Genomic DNA, 15340 nt, shown 5'->3' with positions numbered 1-15340 from the left:
AGGGGGAGAGGGGGGAGGAGGGGAGATCATAATGCTACCACAAAATAAACAATTTTAAAAAATTGAGATCAGATCATCATTTATTTTGCTATTTTTTTCTTAAAAAGTTGGGCAAGAAATACATTAAGAATTTTATTTTCCCAATTTATTCATTAGATTGTAATAAAATTTTGACAAATCAAAAATCTTTTTCTTATTGATAAAGAACAAAGTTGTTAATTCACAAACAAAAGACAACAAAATTAAAGAGTCAGTATAACTTAAAATAAACTAATACAAACTGTAGAGAAGAGAGCATATAGAGTAAACAAATAATTTTAATGTAACGTAAATAAATAATTTAGCATAACTAATTTAAGAGGAACTAACAAATTATAAATAATTTTAATGACTGCCCTTGGTATTTTAGCAAAACTAATGTAAGATTTCATTTTGTTGCAATTTTTTTATCTTTTGAAGTAAAATAGACGGTACAATAACTCTTGTTGGGCTTGAGTAAAAAGATACAGGGGGATTTGTATCTATACCCGTTTTTTTTGTCACATTTTAATTTGTGCATGCTTTGCAAAAAAAATTACAAGCGTACCCACTTTTTCGCATAACTTCAGCATACGGGGATGAAGTAGCAAAAGCAATCACGCAAAACTTCAGCATTCTAGTAGACGGGCCTGAAGTAGCAAGTGTTCTGAAGTTTTTGTTTGTAATTGCTGAACTTAAGCATAGTAGCTAAAGTTTTGTTCTCTATTTGCTGAAGTTTTTGTTTGTAGTTGCTGAACTTAAGCATAGTAGCTGAAGTTTTGTTTTCTATTTGCTGAAGTTTTATTCTCTATTTGCTGAAGTTTTTGTTTGCAATTGCACTAAATAAGCTAAAGTGTTTTTGTCATGGATTCATTAGTTTTGTCATTAAGATTTTTCAAATACTTCAGCAGAAGATGTTGAAGTTATTTAGTTCATTTATAAAAACTTCAGCACTAAATAAGCTGAAGTTTTTTTGTCTTGGATAAGCTTTTTCAAAAACTTCAGCAGAAGATGCTGAAATTATTTAGTTCATTTGTAAAAACTTCAGCACTAAAAGCTGATTTTTTTTTGTCTTGGATTCATTAGTTTTGTCATAAAGCTTTTTTCAAAAACTTGAGCAGAAGATGCTGAAGTTATTTAGTTCATTTGTAAAAACTTCAGACTATATAAGCTGAAGTTTTTGAAAAAGCTTTCTAACATACTAGATAAATAATCAGATTGCCAACAGTATCTAAATCATAAATTTTGAAACAATAAATGTGAAAAGAACAGAATTATCATTGTCTACTAATTTACGTACGTGAAAATATTCACAAATTATTGTCTACTAACTTACGTAATTATTTATAATTTGTTTTTAAATAATCTGATAAACATATTTATGGCAATCATCCCATGAACTGAAGTTTCATAGCAGCACCAACAGCACTAGAAGAAAGAAGAAGAAGAAAACGAAGGAGGAAGAGAAATGGGGCTGAAATTGTTTAAAAAGTGGGTACAAGTTAAAGCTTTTAAAAAAAATAGATATAGGTTAAATGGGGGCGACCAAATAGGGCGCCCTGTATAATTTTTACCTAAATAGAAAATAAAATAGAAAACATAATAGTAGAAAAATAAGAAAATAGAGATAAAAATAAAACATACTAAGGGGAATAAGCTAATTAGCTAGCAAGGCTAGGTTTTCATAATTTCAAAAGAAAAAGGAAAAAAGGGAGGGAAAAAGGAATAAACTAGCTGCATCCCAATAATTTTTCGAACATTCCTTGCTGCAATCGGTTTCAAACTCCCGATCTGCACAACAGTTTGAACCCGCTTGATCATCTTTCTGCAGGATCACCTTTGGTCAAGCGGATTCAATATATATAGAAGTTAATCTGTATAAATATTAAATTTTTGGAATTTTTACCTTCCTATGTCACATATGAAACCTTATTATCTTCAATATTTAATGTTAAAGATAATTACATTTAGTATATTAAATTATCATTTATATACCATAATTTAAATCAGGAATATAATTAATGGGACATTTATATTAGGCATAATTATAGGACCGTATATTCCCACATTTCTCTTTCCTTTCAGTTCAACCCCCCTCCCCACGTTTTACCTTTACCCTTAACTCTCCCCCTCCCCCCAACGTTTTACCTTTTCCCTTCACTCCCCCATGTGTTAGCGCTTGTTTTCTTCTTTACAGAACAAAAGCTACCCACGTTCTTCATTATTCTCCATTTAAATTCACCAAATATTGAAGTTATCATTCTACAAAATTTGTTCCCATCTTTTGTCAAAGTTGAAGTTAAACCATGAAGAACATCAAATCTCCCAAAAAAATACCTAAAAAATCTACAATAGGTGATATCCCCTCTTTCGATTTGGGTGTTTAACACCAAAATCACCACAAAACAAGTAAAATCTACACATGCAATGGAACCTACTACCCACAGTTCATCTCCTAGACAAATCTGTGCCGAGATGAGAACAAAGCAAATGCACGATGTAGATGCTGGAGGAAGTGCTACAACTGGCGGCAAACAACTCAAAAGAAAGGGGAAAGAGGTATGTGTAGATGACGACTTTATTGAAAATGTTCCTAAAATTCGAACAGTTAAAAAACCCAAGTTGTCCCCTACTTCCTCAAAACAAAAAATGAAGAAACAGTCCAAAAAACTCCCAAAATTGGTTCAGAAAAAAATTTAGTGAAGGTAAACATTTATTATTTTAGTTTCCAGTTTTTTAGTTTTGTTTTGGATGTAAAAATCTCTGTTTTAAGTGTTTTGGTAAATTGTAGATTAGTTGTCTTAATTTTGTAGATTATTTGTAGTTGTAATTTTTTACAGTTTATAATTGTAGTTATTTTGTAGTCATTTTGTAGTTATATTGTCGTTAGCTTTTAAATTTTGAAACAGAGCTGTAGTTACTTTTTTCTTCCTGCATTTTTGTAGATAATGTTTATATCTGTAGATGTCTTGTAGTGTTTTGTAGTTATATGTGTGGGTAGGCTGTATTTTGTTGAAGCAGATTTGTATGTATTTTTCTTTTCCTGATTTGTTTTTAGCTATTTGTGTAGTGATTGTGTAGTTATATGTAGATAATATGTAGATTAATGCTTCATTTTATGCAGTTTACTAATGTGAAATAATTTATCAATTTGTGCAGAAGGGACATTATTTTGCTCCACATAATGTGGATTATGGGGTGCTTAGATTCCACACTTTGTGTGATCCTAGCATTCCTAGCCAGATAAAAGAGTTATTGTCTCCAAATGCTTTAAAGCTTTTTAAAAATACTTGTTTTGGTTACTTACTGTCTCTCCTCTCCATTTGCATGCAAAACCAAGTTAATCATCTTTTGATGAAGTATGAACTGTCTAAGTCTAATGAATCATTTTTTCAGTCCATTTGAAAGGGGGAAAATTGAATTTTTCATTGAGAGAGTTTGGTTTAATTACTGATTTAAATTGTGTGAATCAGTTTACAGATTATGGATATACTTCTAGTTATGTTAGCAAGTTAATGAATAGCTATTTTCCTAACAAAAAAAGAGTAGAGAAGTGGTATTTGAAAAGCATAGTAAAAATAGATCTTGGGTAAACGATGAGGATGCAGTCAAGTTGTGCATTCTTTATCTTTTGGAATTTTTGTTTGCCCTTATGACAAAGACCATGTGTCTTTTATAGACCACTTTAGGTTCTATTTGGTAGAGTATGGTCAGTTTGAGTCATACCCATGGGGTATTAAATCGTTCAATCAGGTTATGGAATCTGTTAGGCATCGTCTAAATTCTCGTGTACATTCTTATCTCATACGGGGATATTCATTAACCTTGCAAGTGTGGCTTTATGAGTGTTGCTCGACCGTCAGCACGGAGTTTGCTACGAGGTGTTCTGATTCAATACCTTGCATATTAAGATGGTCAGTTACTAAGGGGTAGATTTGGTTAACTGCCTTTGAAGAGAAGATGATCAAGCCTGAGTGGATTAAGGTATTTTTTTCAGTTTTATATGTTGCTACATTTACCTTCATAATATCTACAATTAGTCTACATTTTCTACCTTAGTGGAACTAACTATTTTTTTCCATCATTCAGTTCACAAGCGTGACTGAATCTGGAGAAGAGATTGGAGTGCTTACTCTGCCAAACAAGATTGAGTATGAAGATGAACAAGGTGCACAATCATCAGAGGTTCCAAATGTTGATTCTCCAATATTGGAACCCAAACATACAGATTGTCAAGAGGACAAGGAATCTGTGGCTAAGAAGCTCAGGAAGCTAGAAAAGGGAATTGAGCAGGTAATATTATAACTACAATATATTTACATATTTGTTACAATTTATCTATATTTCATAACAATTTATGTAGTATACATTATAGTTAAATTGTAGTATAATTCTATAGTCATCCCTGTTGGGATTGCACACATTGTAGTTAAATTGTAGTATAACTGTAGCAATTTGTAGACAATTGTGAAAATAATACTGCCTCGTACATAATTAAACTGATTTGTAATTTATTTTAATAAAATTACCAACTAACTATATTTTTAACTTTTAGGTTGATGGAAAGTTAGAGGATTTTAGGAAGGCTATATTTGAGGAACTACATGACCTTCGAGTGTTTATAGATGATTCTGTGAAGAGTGTTTTGAATTTGATAAACAGGAGATATGATGCGGATGAGGCAAAGGTAAGAGTTGACATATATTTATATACCAAAACAAATTATGACATATGAAATAATATACTCAAACTAACATAAAATCTTTAGTTTGCTGGTAGTTCAACCAAAAACAATGACCAACAACAAGGAGTGAACAACAAGCAATTTCAGTTCAATATTGGTGAGCAAGTGCATGCAAGCACAAGCAACACATGTATCTACAAATACCTACAAATATATATATACTTAGTATAAAACTTTATAGAGCATAGTTTTATTATTCACATTTTATCTACAACTTCCTACATATATCTACAAATTTCAAGGCAGCATTATCTAGTATTGTTTACCTTTTTTTCATTATAAATTGAAGCTGCAGTTTGTCCAGAATATGTTCCAGCACATGTTGACTTATATTCAGAATTTCAAGAAGTAGCTGAGGTAGAACAAGCAGGTATAATATTATACTGTCATTCAGAATAAATAATTGTTGTTTATACAATTTTACATTCCTGTTAAGTAAGTTATGTTTTATGTAACCGATATTGAAGATATCAATGCACAGTCCCCAATTCACGGAATGACTGTAGCAGCTCAGACAGAACAAGTCATTGAGAAATAGCTAAATGAAGGTGAAAATGCACAGCATGTGGATGAAGTTGTTTCTGAAGGATCAGGCATTGATAAGAAGGGTGTGCCATTGGATGACTTTGAGTTGCCAGACAACTTAACACAATTGGTTAAGTATGGCGAGCCCATACCAGATGAAGCAACCCCTATTCATCCGGGGAGAACCAGGCAACCGGGGAAACATGCACGATCACCTTTCATACCTCTATATAGTTCTGGAGGCAGCAGCTCTATTGGACCTAAATTTTTCTACCTCAAGCACCTTTTCACAACTCTTATAGGTGAAAATGTAGATTCTGATGTGTTAGATAAGTTCAACAAGTGGTTATACCACCGTAGTCACAAAGTATCTAAGAGGTATGAATGCTTAATTTGACACTTTCATTTCAGCATTTTAAAGTTTAAATATGTAATTGATTCTGTGATTTTTTTTGATTGGACATTTATTTGTTGTTATAGGAGGAAGGCTTCCTTTTTCATAAAGGATAACCAAATCAACCCTTGGTTAGACCTTGGAGTTGAAAAGGTGGATAAGAAGCACTGGTTTTATTCCCTTGCTCACCCCGGACAAGTCCTCAATGACTCGGTAAGTATCAAAGAATAAATTCACAAGATATATTTTGTGTTCTGTTTTGTAGTATAATTGTAGTTATATTGTAGATATGAAATATATGTGACCATGCCTTTTATTATAAATTGTAGATATAATGTAGACATTTCTTATAAATGTTGCTCTTATTATTTATAGTGTGATTATATTTAGGTTGGACCTTATGTATCATATTTTATGATGAATTGTATGTAAAAATTGTATATTTGGTAATTTGGACAGAATTGGTATATCTGTACTTCATGATTGTAGTTAATTTGTAGTTAAATTATAGAGCAAGTCGAAGACTTATAATATTAACTGTAGTTTGAATGTAGATATTATTGAGACCTTATGGTAGTTGCTGTGTTCCATTTGTTCTGTGTATAACAGCTAAAGTGTAGCTATTTGTTAGATTATTTGAATTCTGACTTTGCAGTTTAAAGTGCAACTGCTTTGTTGATAATTGTAGTTACACTATAGCTTATAGTAGATTTTATTTTATTTTGCAGCACATTGATGTTATTATGTATTACGTGAGAAAAAAAGGCAAATATGGCCCCACCAACAACAACACTAGGTTTATAACAACTGATTGTTTGTTCAAGTCAAAGATTGAACAAATCTATGAGAAGTTCATAAGTTCTCCGCCAGAAAAAAAATATTCGGTTGTTAAACCCGATGATGATGTTGCAGAATATATTCTTGGGTATAGACTTCTTGCTAATGTTGCCTGGAATGAAGTTGACTATGTCATCATGCCTGTGAACATTGTAGAGAATTTCCATTGGTTGTTGGTCGTTTTCGACATAGCGGACAGGCAACTTTATGTGTATGATTCCATGGTGTCTTCACACCATCATAATGCTGTTGAATCATGTATTGATAAGCTTTCAATCATTATCCCTCTGTATTTGTCTTGCACTGGTTTCTACGGAAAGCGTAAAGACATTGACTTCAAGACCACAAAGGCATACATTGAGAAACCAGTTACAGACCCTCTCAACATACAGTGGATGGTTGCGGAGATTCCACAGCAAAAGGAAGGATCACTGTTAAAAAACTATTCTCTCTTTCTATATGTTTAATTATTATTTTTTTATAATCATTTGTTAAATAATTAAATTTTTTTGTCTTATGCAACGATTGTGGTGTATTTGTGGCTGCTTTTGCGGAGTATGTTAGCCTTGGAGATTTGTCAATCCCTTCAGAAGACCTTTCGGATATCGACCAACACCGTAGACGCTATGGAGCTCTCCTATGGGACTATGCTACAAAGAAGCAAGATGATGGGTCAATCAGTGAAAGTGAGGTTACAGGCAGGCTAGCAAGGAGGAAGGGTTCTCCTGCTTTGAATGAGAAGACTAGAGTCCAGAGAAAGAAGAAATAATGTCTTGTTTTCCTAGTTTAGTTGATGCCAATTTGTAGTTGAAGGAGAATACACTACTTTATGAACAAAATTTTTATTTTTTATTGCAGCATACCTTTTTGTTTTGTTATTTTATGTTTCATTATTAGTTGTTCAATTGAATATAAATTGGTTGTTTACAGCACTGTATCTTCATTATATTAAATATGAGTATTTTGATGTTAGAATACAATTTGCCTACAAATAATATAGCCAATATCTATATTTTGGAAACACTCAATGTAGTTATGGTATATAATTTTGTAGTTGTATATGTTCATAATTTTTACGAAATACCTTCAAGTTCTAGGTAATATCTGTATATAACTGTCAGTTGAAGTTAAATTACACAACAAACAGAAGAAATAAATACTCCAATCCTAGAAATATATTATCCACAATTTATCTACAAATCATCTACAAATTATTACCAAGACTACAATTTAACTACATTTAACCTATATTTTACCTACAATCTGGAAACACTTTACATTAAAGTTACTTTTTTTATATCAGTTGTATTGTAGATAATAAATATTAAAATTTAATTACACTATATCAAAGACAAATTTAGATGTCTGACACAATACATAAAAGCATATTAAATACACATAAACAAATTGTAGTCTACTTCATAAATGATCTTTAAAAACTTAAATGATTACACAAAAAATCTGCTAACTTTAACTCACTAACAGTTAGTTTGAATAACTATTCTAACTACATGATATTCATTTCTTCTTTGGCGCATTCTTGCGAGATCTTTTGTTATGCCCTTCACCTCCACAATTTCCATATGAGACCTTGTATTTCTTTGACTTTATTTCATCATATGTTTTATATCTTTCCTTTTGAGGTCTCCCTGGCTGCCTTTTATCTCCCGTCGGTGGATTTACTACCTCATCCAAAATATGTTGCGGCACATTCCATTTGCTTTCATCAGGAAGAGGATTTACTGGTATTTCATACGTACGCAAAAGGCTCTCCCTTGTGTAATATGGAGAGCAATAGTTTTCATATGTTTCATTCCTGTGCCTTAATGCTGCCAAAGCATGCGCACATGGAAGTTCTTCAAGTTGGAATTGGCCACAGCTACATTTCTTGTTTTCTAGACACACAATGTACCCCTTCACACCATCTAACACAGTATGTATATGATCTGTTGAAGCCCTCACCTACAATTGCAGAACAAACAGAAAAAATATTATCTCAATCATAAAAATAGATTATATACAACCTATCTACAAATCATCTACAAAGATTCTACACCTTATCTACAACCTATAATTATCTACAATTTTACTACAATTTATCTACAATCTGGAAACACTGCATATTAAGTAATTTATTTTTTCTGCACCAAATAAACAGATCTTACCCTAAGCTTCTGAGATAATGTTCTGTTGTTCTCTAATTCTTTGTTGAATTTGGACCCAAGAAATGTAAAAGTACCTTTTGCCTTCAATAACTTCTCGTTGGTCCAACATTCTAGCAGTGTCCGCATATACTCTAAAAGGTCAAATATCGGCAGCTCTCTTGCATCTTTTGTTACAGCGTTCAACGACTCTGCAATATTTGATGTCATTGTCCACGTTCTATTCATAGTTGCATGTACTCTTGACTATCTATGATAGCCAATATCATATAGGTAAGATTTCACACGCGGGTCTACCTCTTCAATCTTCGACATCCTTTCATTAAATTCATCAGAGTGTATGACCGTGCTGTAGCAAAGTACAATTCATGTAATTGTAGATGACCCTTCTTGAATTTTGACCTTATATTTGTCCAAATATGCCACATGCAATAGTAGTGTGTCATGCCCGGATAGACAATTGATGTTGCCCTCAGTATACTCTCATTCCTATCTGAAACAACACACATTGAAGTTCTTTCACCATATGCCTGCTTGAATTGCTCAAAGAACCACTTCCAAGATTCGTCATTTTCAGAATCAACCACAGCATATGCCAAGGACAATATTGTACCTACATTATTAATTCATAAAATATTAATTGGCAGCTTTGAAAATGTATATAAAAATATAAGTAAATAACAACTACAATATATCTTCATAATATAGACAATTTATCTACATTTCATGTAACATCTACAAAATAACTACAATGTATCTACATTTTATAGACTGCCTACAAAATAACTACAAAAGCTTTACACTTTTTACCTGCTGCATCCATGGTGCTTGCTGTCAGCATAATCCCCCTGTAGGCTGACTTTAAAAATGTCTCATCAACTACTACTACAGGCCTACAATGATGTCAACCACTTATTGATGTACAAAGAGCAACAAATGCGTATAAGAAGCATTCATCTGCTGTCTTCTTCAATTTAACAACCGAACCAGGATAAGTCTCCTCAAGAATATAAAACTATTTGGGTAATTTGCTGTAGGAGTCAGCCGGATTCCCTCTCAAAAACTGTAAAGCCTTTTCTTTTGCTCTCCATGCTTGCATGTAGTTTAGATTCACTCCGTGTTCGGATAACATGTCAGTTTGTATGTCCTGTGGTGTGTAAACAGTCTTAGGATCACAATACTTTCGAATGACCATGCTACCAACTACAACTACAGTACGTTTGCGCTGTATGAATGTTTCGTCCATTAAGGAGCATGTGTGTTGTCGGTTGAAACTCCTTATCTTGAACATTGCAGAATCATTAATTGACGTTGCCTTGAAGTGCCATTTACAGTTTTCACCAACGCATACAAGCCAGTAGCTACAAAAAACATACAATATTTAATACAGATTATAAATGTAGATGCAACAAAAGGACTGTTTTAACATAAAGTAACATAAAACTACAATTTAACTACAATGTAACTACAATTTATCTACAATGTTTAAAAAACACATATCTTCAGTAAAACACTGCTTTTAATGATATTTTCACCACAAATATCTCTATACCTTCTATGACTAGATCTTTTAACTCTGAACTGGAACTTGTGCATCACAGAAAAGTGCATCATTGCAGCAACTACGGTTTGCTTGTCCTGATACACCTGTCCTTCTTCAATAGCAGTTTGCGTAGATTCTGTTATTATTTCACTTTGATATTCCTCTATAGCTGGAGAGAATGTCATATCAAGTAACTTTAGGGATCCAGACGAACTTGCATCAAAATAAAGATAAACAGTATCATTATAATTTTGTAGAATCTTTGTAGATAATTTGTAGATATAGTCAAAATTTTGTAGTCATCCATTTTATGATGTCAGACATTGTAGTTAAATTGTACTATAACTGTTGCAATTTGTAGGAATTTATGAAAACAATACTGCTTCGTGCATAATTAAACTGATTTGTATTTTATTTGACTAGATTTTGTTCTAAACATAGATTGTAGTTTTATTTGAAGACAACATTTTGAAATCAACAATTTCTAATCATATATTGTAGTTTATTCTGTCGTATAAATGTAGTAACTTTGTAGATAATTTTTAAAATAATATTGCTTTATTCTTTCATTAAATTGATTTGTAGTTTAATTGTAGATAAATGTAGTAATTTTGTAGATAATACCGTAAAACCATAATTCTATGCAATTTCGAACTATACAAACTTGCACTTGTGTTATCGTTGGTGATTGCTAATTCCATATTGAAATCTCGTACACTTATACATAACGAATATGAACCTAAGTTTTTATTCTCCTTTTTGGTCTCCATATACACACGAACCCCCATATCATTCCTAATCTCCATTGGGGGACAATTGTCGTTCACCATGTATTTGATTTCTATAATTTTTTCTGAAGTATCAATCGGTAGTTGTTCTGCAATTGTAGAAATCAGAATACTGTAGCTTGCATTCTCATCTACCACAATGGCATCAACTTCAAAATCTCTAAATCTGCCATAGTTATCCCAATTCCCATTCAGTTGTAGCATGATTGCGATTTTGGACATGATTGCGTGTTGTTGCTGATGTATTATTCTAAATTTTTTCGTTTTTTTTTGGATTTCTAGATTGAGAAAAAAAAAAGATGAAGAACAGATATACGATTGCCAATTTGATTTCTGAAAACGACGAAGAACAAAATATTCTACAATTTGAATTCAGTTTGTTGAATCTCGAAGATATGTTCTGCAATTGTTGCGAAATCTCCTTTTCGTTTCAAAACTTGAATTTAATGTAGAATCAATCAATCCCAAGATTCTTTGCTGATTTTTCGCACGTTATTAGGGGAAGATTCTACCCTATTAATTCCTAATAAACGAATGGTACAGAAATTGTAGGAAAAATATGGATTAGGCGGGTAATTTAGATACTATGCACATATTTGATAATAAAGTTTCATATATGATATAGGAAGGAAAAAATTCCTAAATTTTTTTAACAAAGCGGGTTCATTATATTTGAACCTTCTCAAACCTACGTGGGTCCGCCCTGCCGTGAGCCAACAAGTTTGCAAATAAATGGGGAAAGTGACTGGAGGCTCCATTTGCGTGTACATTCATACTCTTGGTAAAACAAACTTGCAATGATGACTTTTATTGAGGGTCTCGTGGCGAAATCAGGAATTTTTTTAAGGGTGTTCAAACTGAAAAGAAGTAAAGATATTCTCCGACAAAAAATGTTTAATATATGTCATATAATTATAAAGCCTAATATTTTACCTATATACTCAGTATTATTTTCCGACGAAGGTTTCGCCCATGGCAGGACTGAGAAACGTATTACACGACTTTAAAATAACACAAGCAAGAGAACATGCTTATAATGAGTTAACCTTTATACGAATAATATTTTTTCTACACTATCAGAAAAGATATACTCCCTCCGTTTTAATTTATGTGAACTTATTTCTTTTTTTGTTCGTGCCAAAAAGAATGACTCATTTCCTTATTTGGAAACAATTTACCTTTACACAACAAGGAATACTGACTCATTTCCTTATTTGGATACATATTTAACGGGATATGAGTTTGAAAAAATAATTACCAACAGGAACGGAGCTGGAAGTCCAAGTACGGATTCGGCTGAATCCATTAACTTTTGTCCGAATTCTATATGTATTAAGAAATTCACTTAAAATATGTACAAAAATAAAATTCAGAACTCACTTACTAACACCTTATGTCCCTATCCTAGAATTAAGAACCCATAAAATTCAAATCCCGACTCTAGCTCCCATTACCAAAGCTGTGAAATAGTAAAATAGTCGCAGCAAGAAATCCATGAATTTAGGCCAAGGCAAGGCTATACTGATATCAGTAGCAGCTTGTTTTGTACATCTTGAAGACGATACCGTGAAGTCACCTCCCATCGAAGTTTCAGCACCTTGCTTTCTGGGGCACAGAAAGAAGTTTCTGGACCCTAACGCCGTTAGCTCCTCCGCTCTGTCCAAGCCTGGACCCACCAATCATTTATAACAAAAAATAATTAATCAATTCGCTATCCAATGAAATGGTAGTAATTTAAACGGCTCGATTTAACGGTAAATATTCAAGAAAGCATAATCGAACGGCGCTTACTTTCTAAGCTGAACTGTGAGAAGTGAAGATCGTAATCGGAGGAGTTCGCGGAGCAAAGTGCTGGACGTCTTCCTTCCTTCGTGTATTGCCGTATAACGGCGGCGATAAGATCATGTACGGTTGATTCCGGTGATATCAGCACATGAATGGGACCTAAACTCCTCTGAATCGTCACATTCAACAGTAACTTCGTCAATTTCAGCCTAACCTGCACCTCCGCTGAGTTACCGGCAGAAGGTTCTCTGCCGGAGAACAAGTTCGGAGCAGTCCTAGGCCTTCGCGACATCTCGGAAGTGCTCCCTGAGATATCTCCGTGCAAGGACATGGATTTCTCCGGCAACTTCCCCTTCCGAATCTTCTCCTCGATAACCCTCCTGTGACTTCTCGGAGACGGCATCATAGTATAAGAGTATCTCTCTATTTGTATGTATATGTGTATAGGTTTACAGATGATTTATCAGTTGTTACATGAAGCGGCGGCGGCGGAAAATATGTGACGGCGGAAGCTGAGTGGAGGAATGGAGAGGTGGCTCTCAGTTTCCCGGCGAGTGGCGTTGACCATAAGAAGAGTGGTAAAATCGTAAGTAAGAAAGCAACATAGGGCAAAAAATACAGCTCATCAATAAGCGGGAAGAAGGAATAGGCCTATTTATTTGGGGAAATGAATATAAGGCATTATTGGGTCAACCTATAACCGAGTAATGTCGGTCGACCTAGGCAACAAAGTCTTCTTTTGACAGCGAAAATGCTCGTGGGTAACTACCGGTTACCTGTTGATATAACTGTAAACGGTAAGGCCACGATAATTTATAATGTACGCGGAGAAGTTGGGAGCGGAATAAAGTTTGTTCGTTGCGGTTAGGGAGTGACACGTGCGAGATACTTCAGTGGTTCGACATATTATGCGGCTGTTAGTATTGAAATAGCGTCCTGGGCCTTTCACACATTTGGTGACCCGATTTGCAGCATTAATAAGCAAAGAAAGCGAACTTTCTCCTTAATTTTCACATAATATGAGTAATTAAGGATAATTTAAGAGAATTTTTCATAAAACACTATCTTTTAGTAGTAATTAGCCATCTATAGATACTATATATTATATTACGGATTATAGATACCTTTTTTGTGGTTATAAGATGTATTTGGTGTATTTAAGCTATTGTATTCATGAATACAGTAGCAAAAATAGGCGTGAATCAGGGAAGTCCAACTAATCAGTTGTTGTATTCGTGTGTATTCGACTGTATTCATGGAGTAAAATGTGGGATTACAGCTGGACAGATTATTGTATTCGACTGTATTCACGGCGTGAAATAAGGGATTACACTATTTTTAAAACGGAAAGTGAATCAATTAACATAATAGACTCCTAATACAACTCAACAAACTCAATTATAAATCTGAATACATAAATACATCTGAATACATAAATTATATTAATTTAAAAAACAAATAAAGACATTCATGGAATATAGCGAGACAATGAATATAATAAAATACATGGAATACAAGTGAGATATATTAAAATACAATGAAAAAAAGACAATGAATACAATGAAATGCATAGAATACAATGAGATACATTGAAATACAATGAAAAAAAGGTAACAGACTCTTCAACTTGCTCAGTCCCAAACTCCGTCGTCTTTATTCAAGAATAACCCTAATGTCGTCTCATCGATAGCAGATTTCGAACCTACATTGTCAGCCCCAATTTACCCTAAAAAATCCTTTCAAAAATATCTGACAGTGAGTAATGGTCATGCTTTTTGCAAAAAATTACTCCTGTATTTGATGTAATTACTCCAGCAACCCTTTTCTGTATTTGTGTGATCTTCGAGTAATTACATCAAAGATTACTCCTTGATGTAATCTAATGGTCATGCTTTTTGAAAAAATGATCCACAATGGCTCCTTTTGAATGACAGTGTGACAAAGGGTTCCCGGCTTAGGGTTGCTGCTGTCGTCGGTGACGACATAGAATTGGCCGGCTTTGCCGCCGGTGGTCCCTTTACCAAAGCCCATTGCACAATCTGCTAAATTTTCATTGTCATCCCCAATTTACCTTTCAATAGCAGATTTTGAACCTTATCTTTGTCTCTAGGGCTTGATTTCGACATTAATTCAGAGCCTCCGACCACTGACAATGAAAATTTTGTTCGACAATGGAGATGAATCAGTGGAGAATCATGGTTGTATTCATGGAAAAAGACAGACGTTGAGAGAGAGAGGGTGGAAAAAATCTGAAAGAATGAAAGAAAAATAATACAAAGCGTATTTTATGGCTTAAGGGTAGGAGGTGACCATAAATAGATATTTGGCTATAAAAATCAAAAGGTATCTGTGGAATATAATTTTTTAAAAGGGTATTTATTTAAAATAAATAATGTATCAACTTTTGCTATAGGAGGTAAAAATTCCATAATTTAATAGGAAAAACTTCATATTAAAACAATTGGGCTGCCTCATTTTCAAATTTATAGCCCATATTTCAATTTACAATTGAGTAGCCCAAAAATAACAGGCCATATCCGGAAA

The 15340-nt window shown here is 33.4% G+C and overlaps 2 protein-coding genes across 2 annotated transcripts; both read right to left on the bottom strand.

Annotated features, from left to right (window-relative positions):
* Positions 1-8036: 8036 nt before the first annotated feature.
* LOC138871225 (uncharacterized) lies at positions 8037-11233 on the bottom strand. Its single transcript, XM_070149094.1, has 7 exons — positions 10888-11233; positions 10233-10392; positions 9745-10041; positions 9491-9573; positions 9162-9293; positions 8684-8871; positions 8037-8480 (listed from the first exon to the last, which is right to left on the bottom strand). The coding sequence occupies exons 1-7, from the start codon at positions 11231-11233 to the stop codon at positions 8037-8039; spliced, it is 1650 nt and encodes a 549-aa protein (XP_070005195.1).
* Positions 11234-12248: 1015 nt separating this feature from the next.
* On the bottom strand, positions 12249-13426 carry LOC104232056 (uncharacterized protein At4g22758-like). Its single transcript, XM_009785151.2, has 2 exons — positions 12803-13426; positions 12249-12677 (listed from the first exon to the last, which is right to left on the bottom strand). Exons 1-2 carry the CDS (start codon positions 13200-13202, stop codon positions 12439-12441), a joined length of 639 nt encoding a protein of 212 aa, XP_009783453.1. The 5' UTR covers positions 13203-13426; the 3' UTR covers positions 12249-12438.
* Positions 13427-15340: the final 1914 nt, after the last annotated feature.

The sequence above is a fragment of the Nicotiana sylvestris genome, chromosome 6 (genome assembly GCF_000393655.2).
Source record: "Nicotiana sylvestris chromosome 6, ASM39365v2, whole genome shotgun sequence".
In the NCBI taxonomy this organism is placed as follows: Eukaryota; Viridiplantae; Streptophyta; class Magnoliopsida; order Solanales; family Solanaceae; genus Nicotiana; species Nicotiana sylvestris.
Note: the sequence above shows the minus strand (reverse complement) of the source record. Positions and strands in the feature narration are given on the sequence as shown.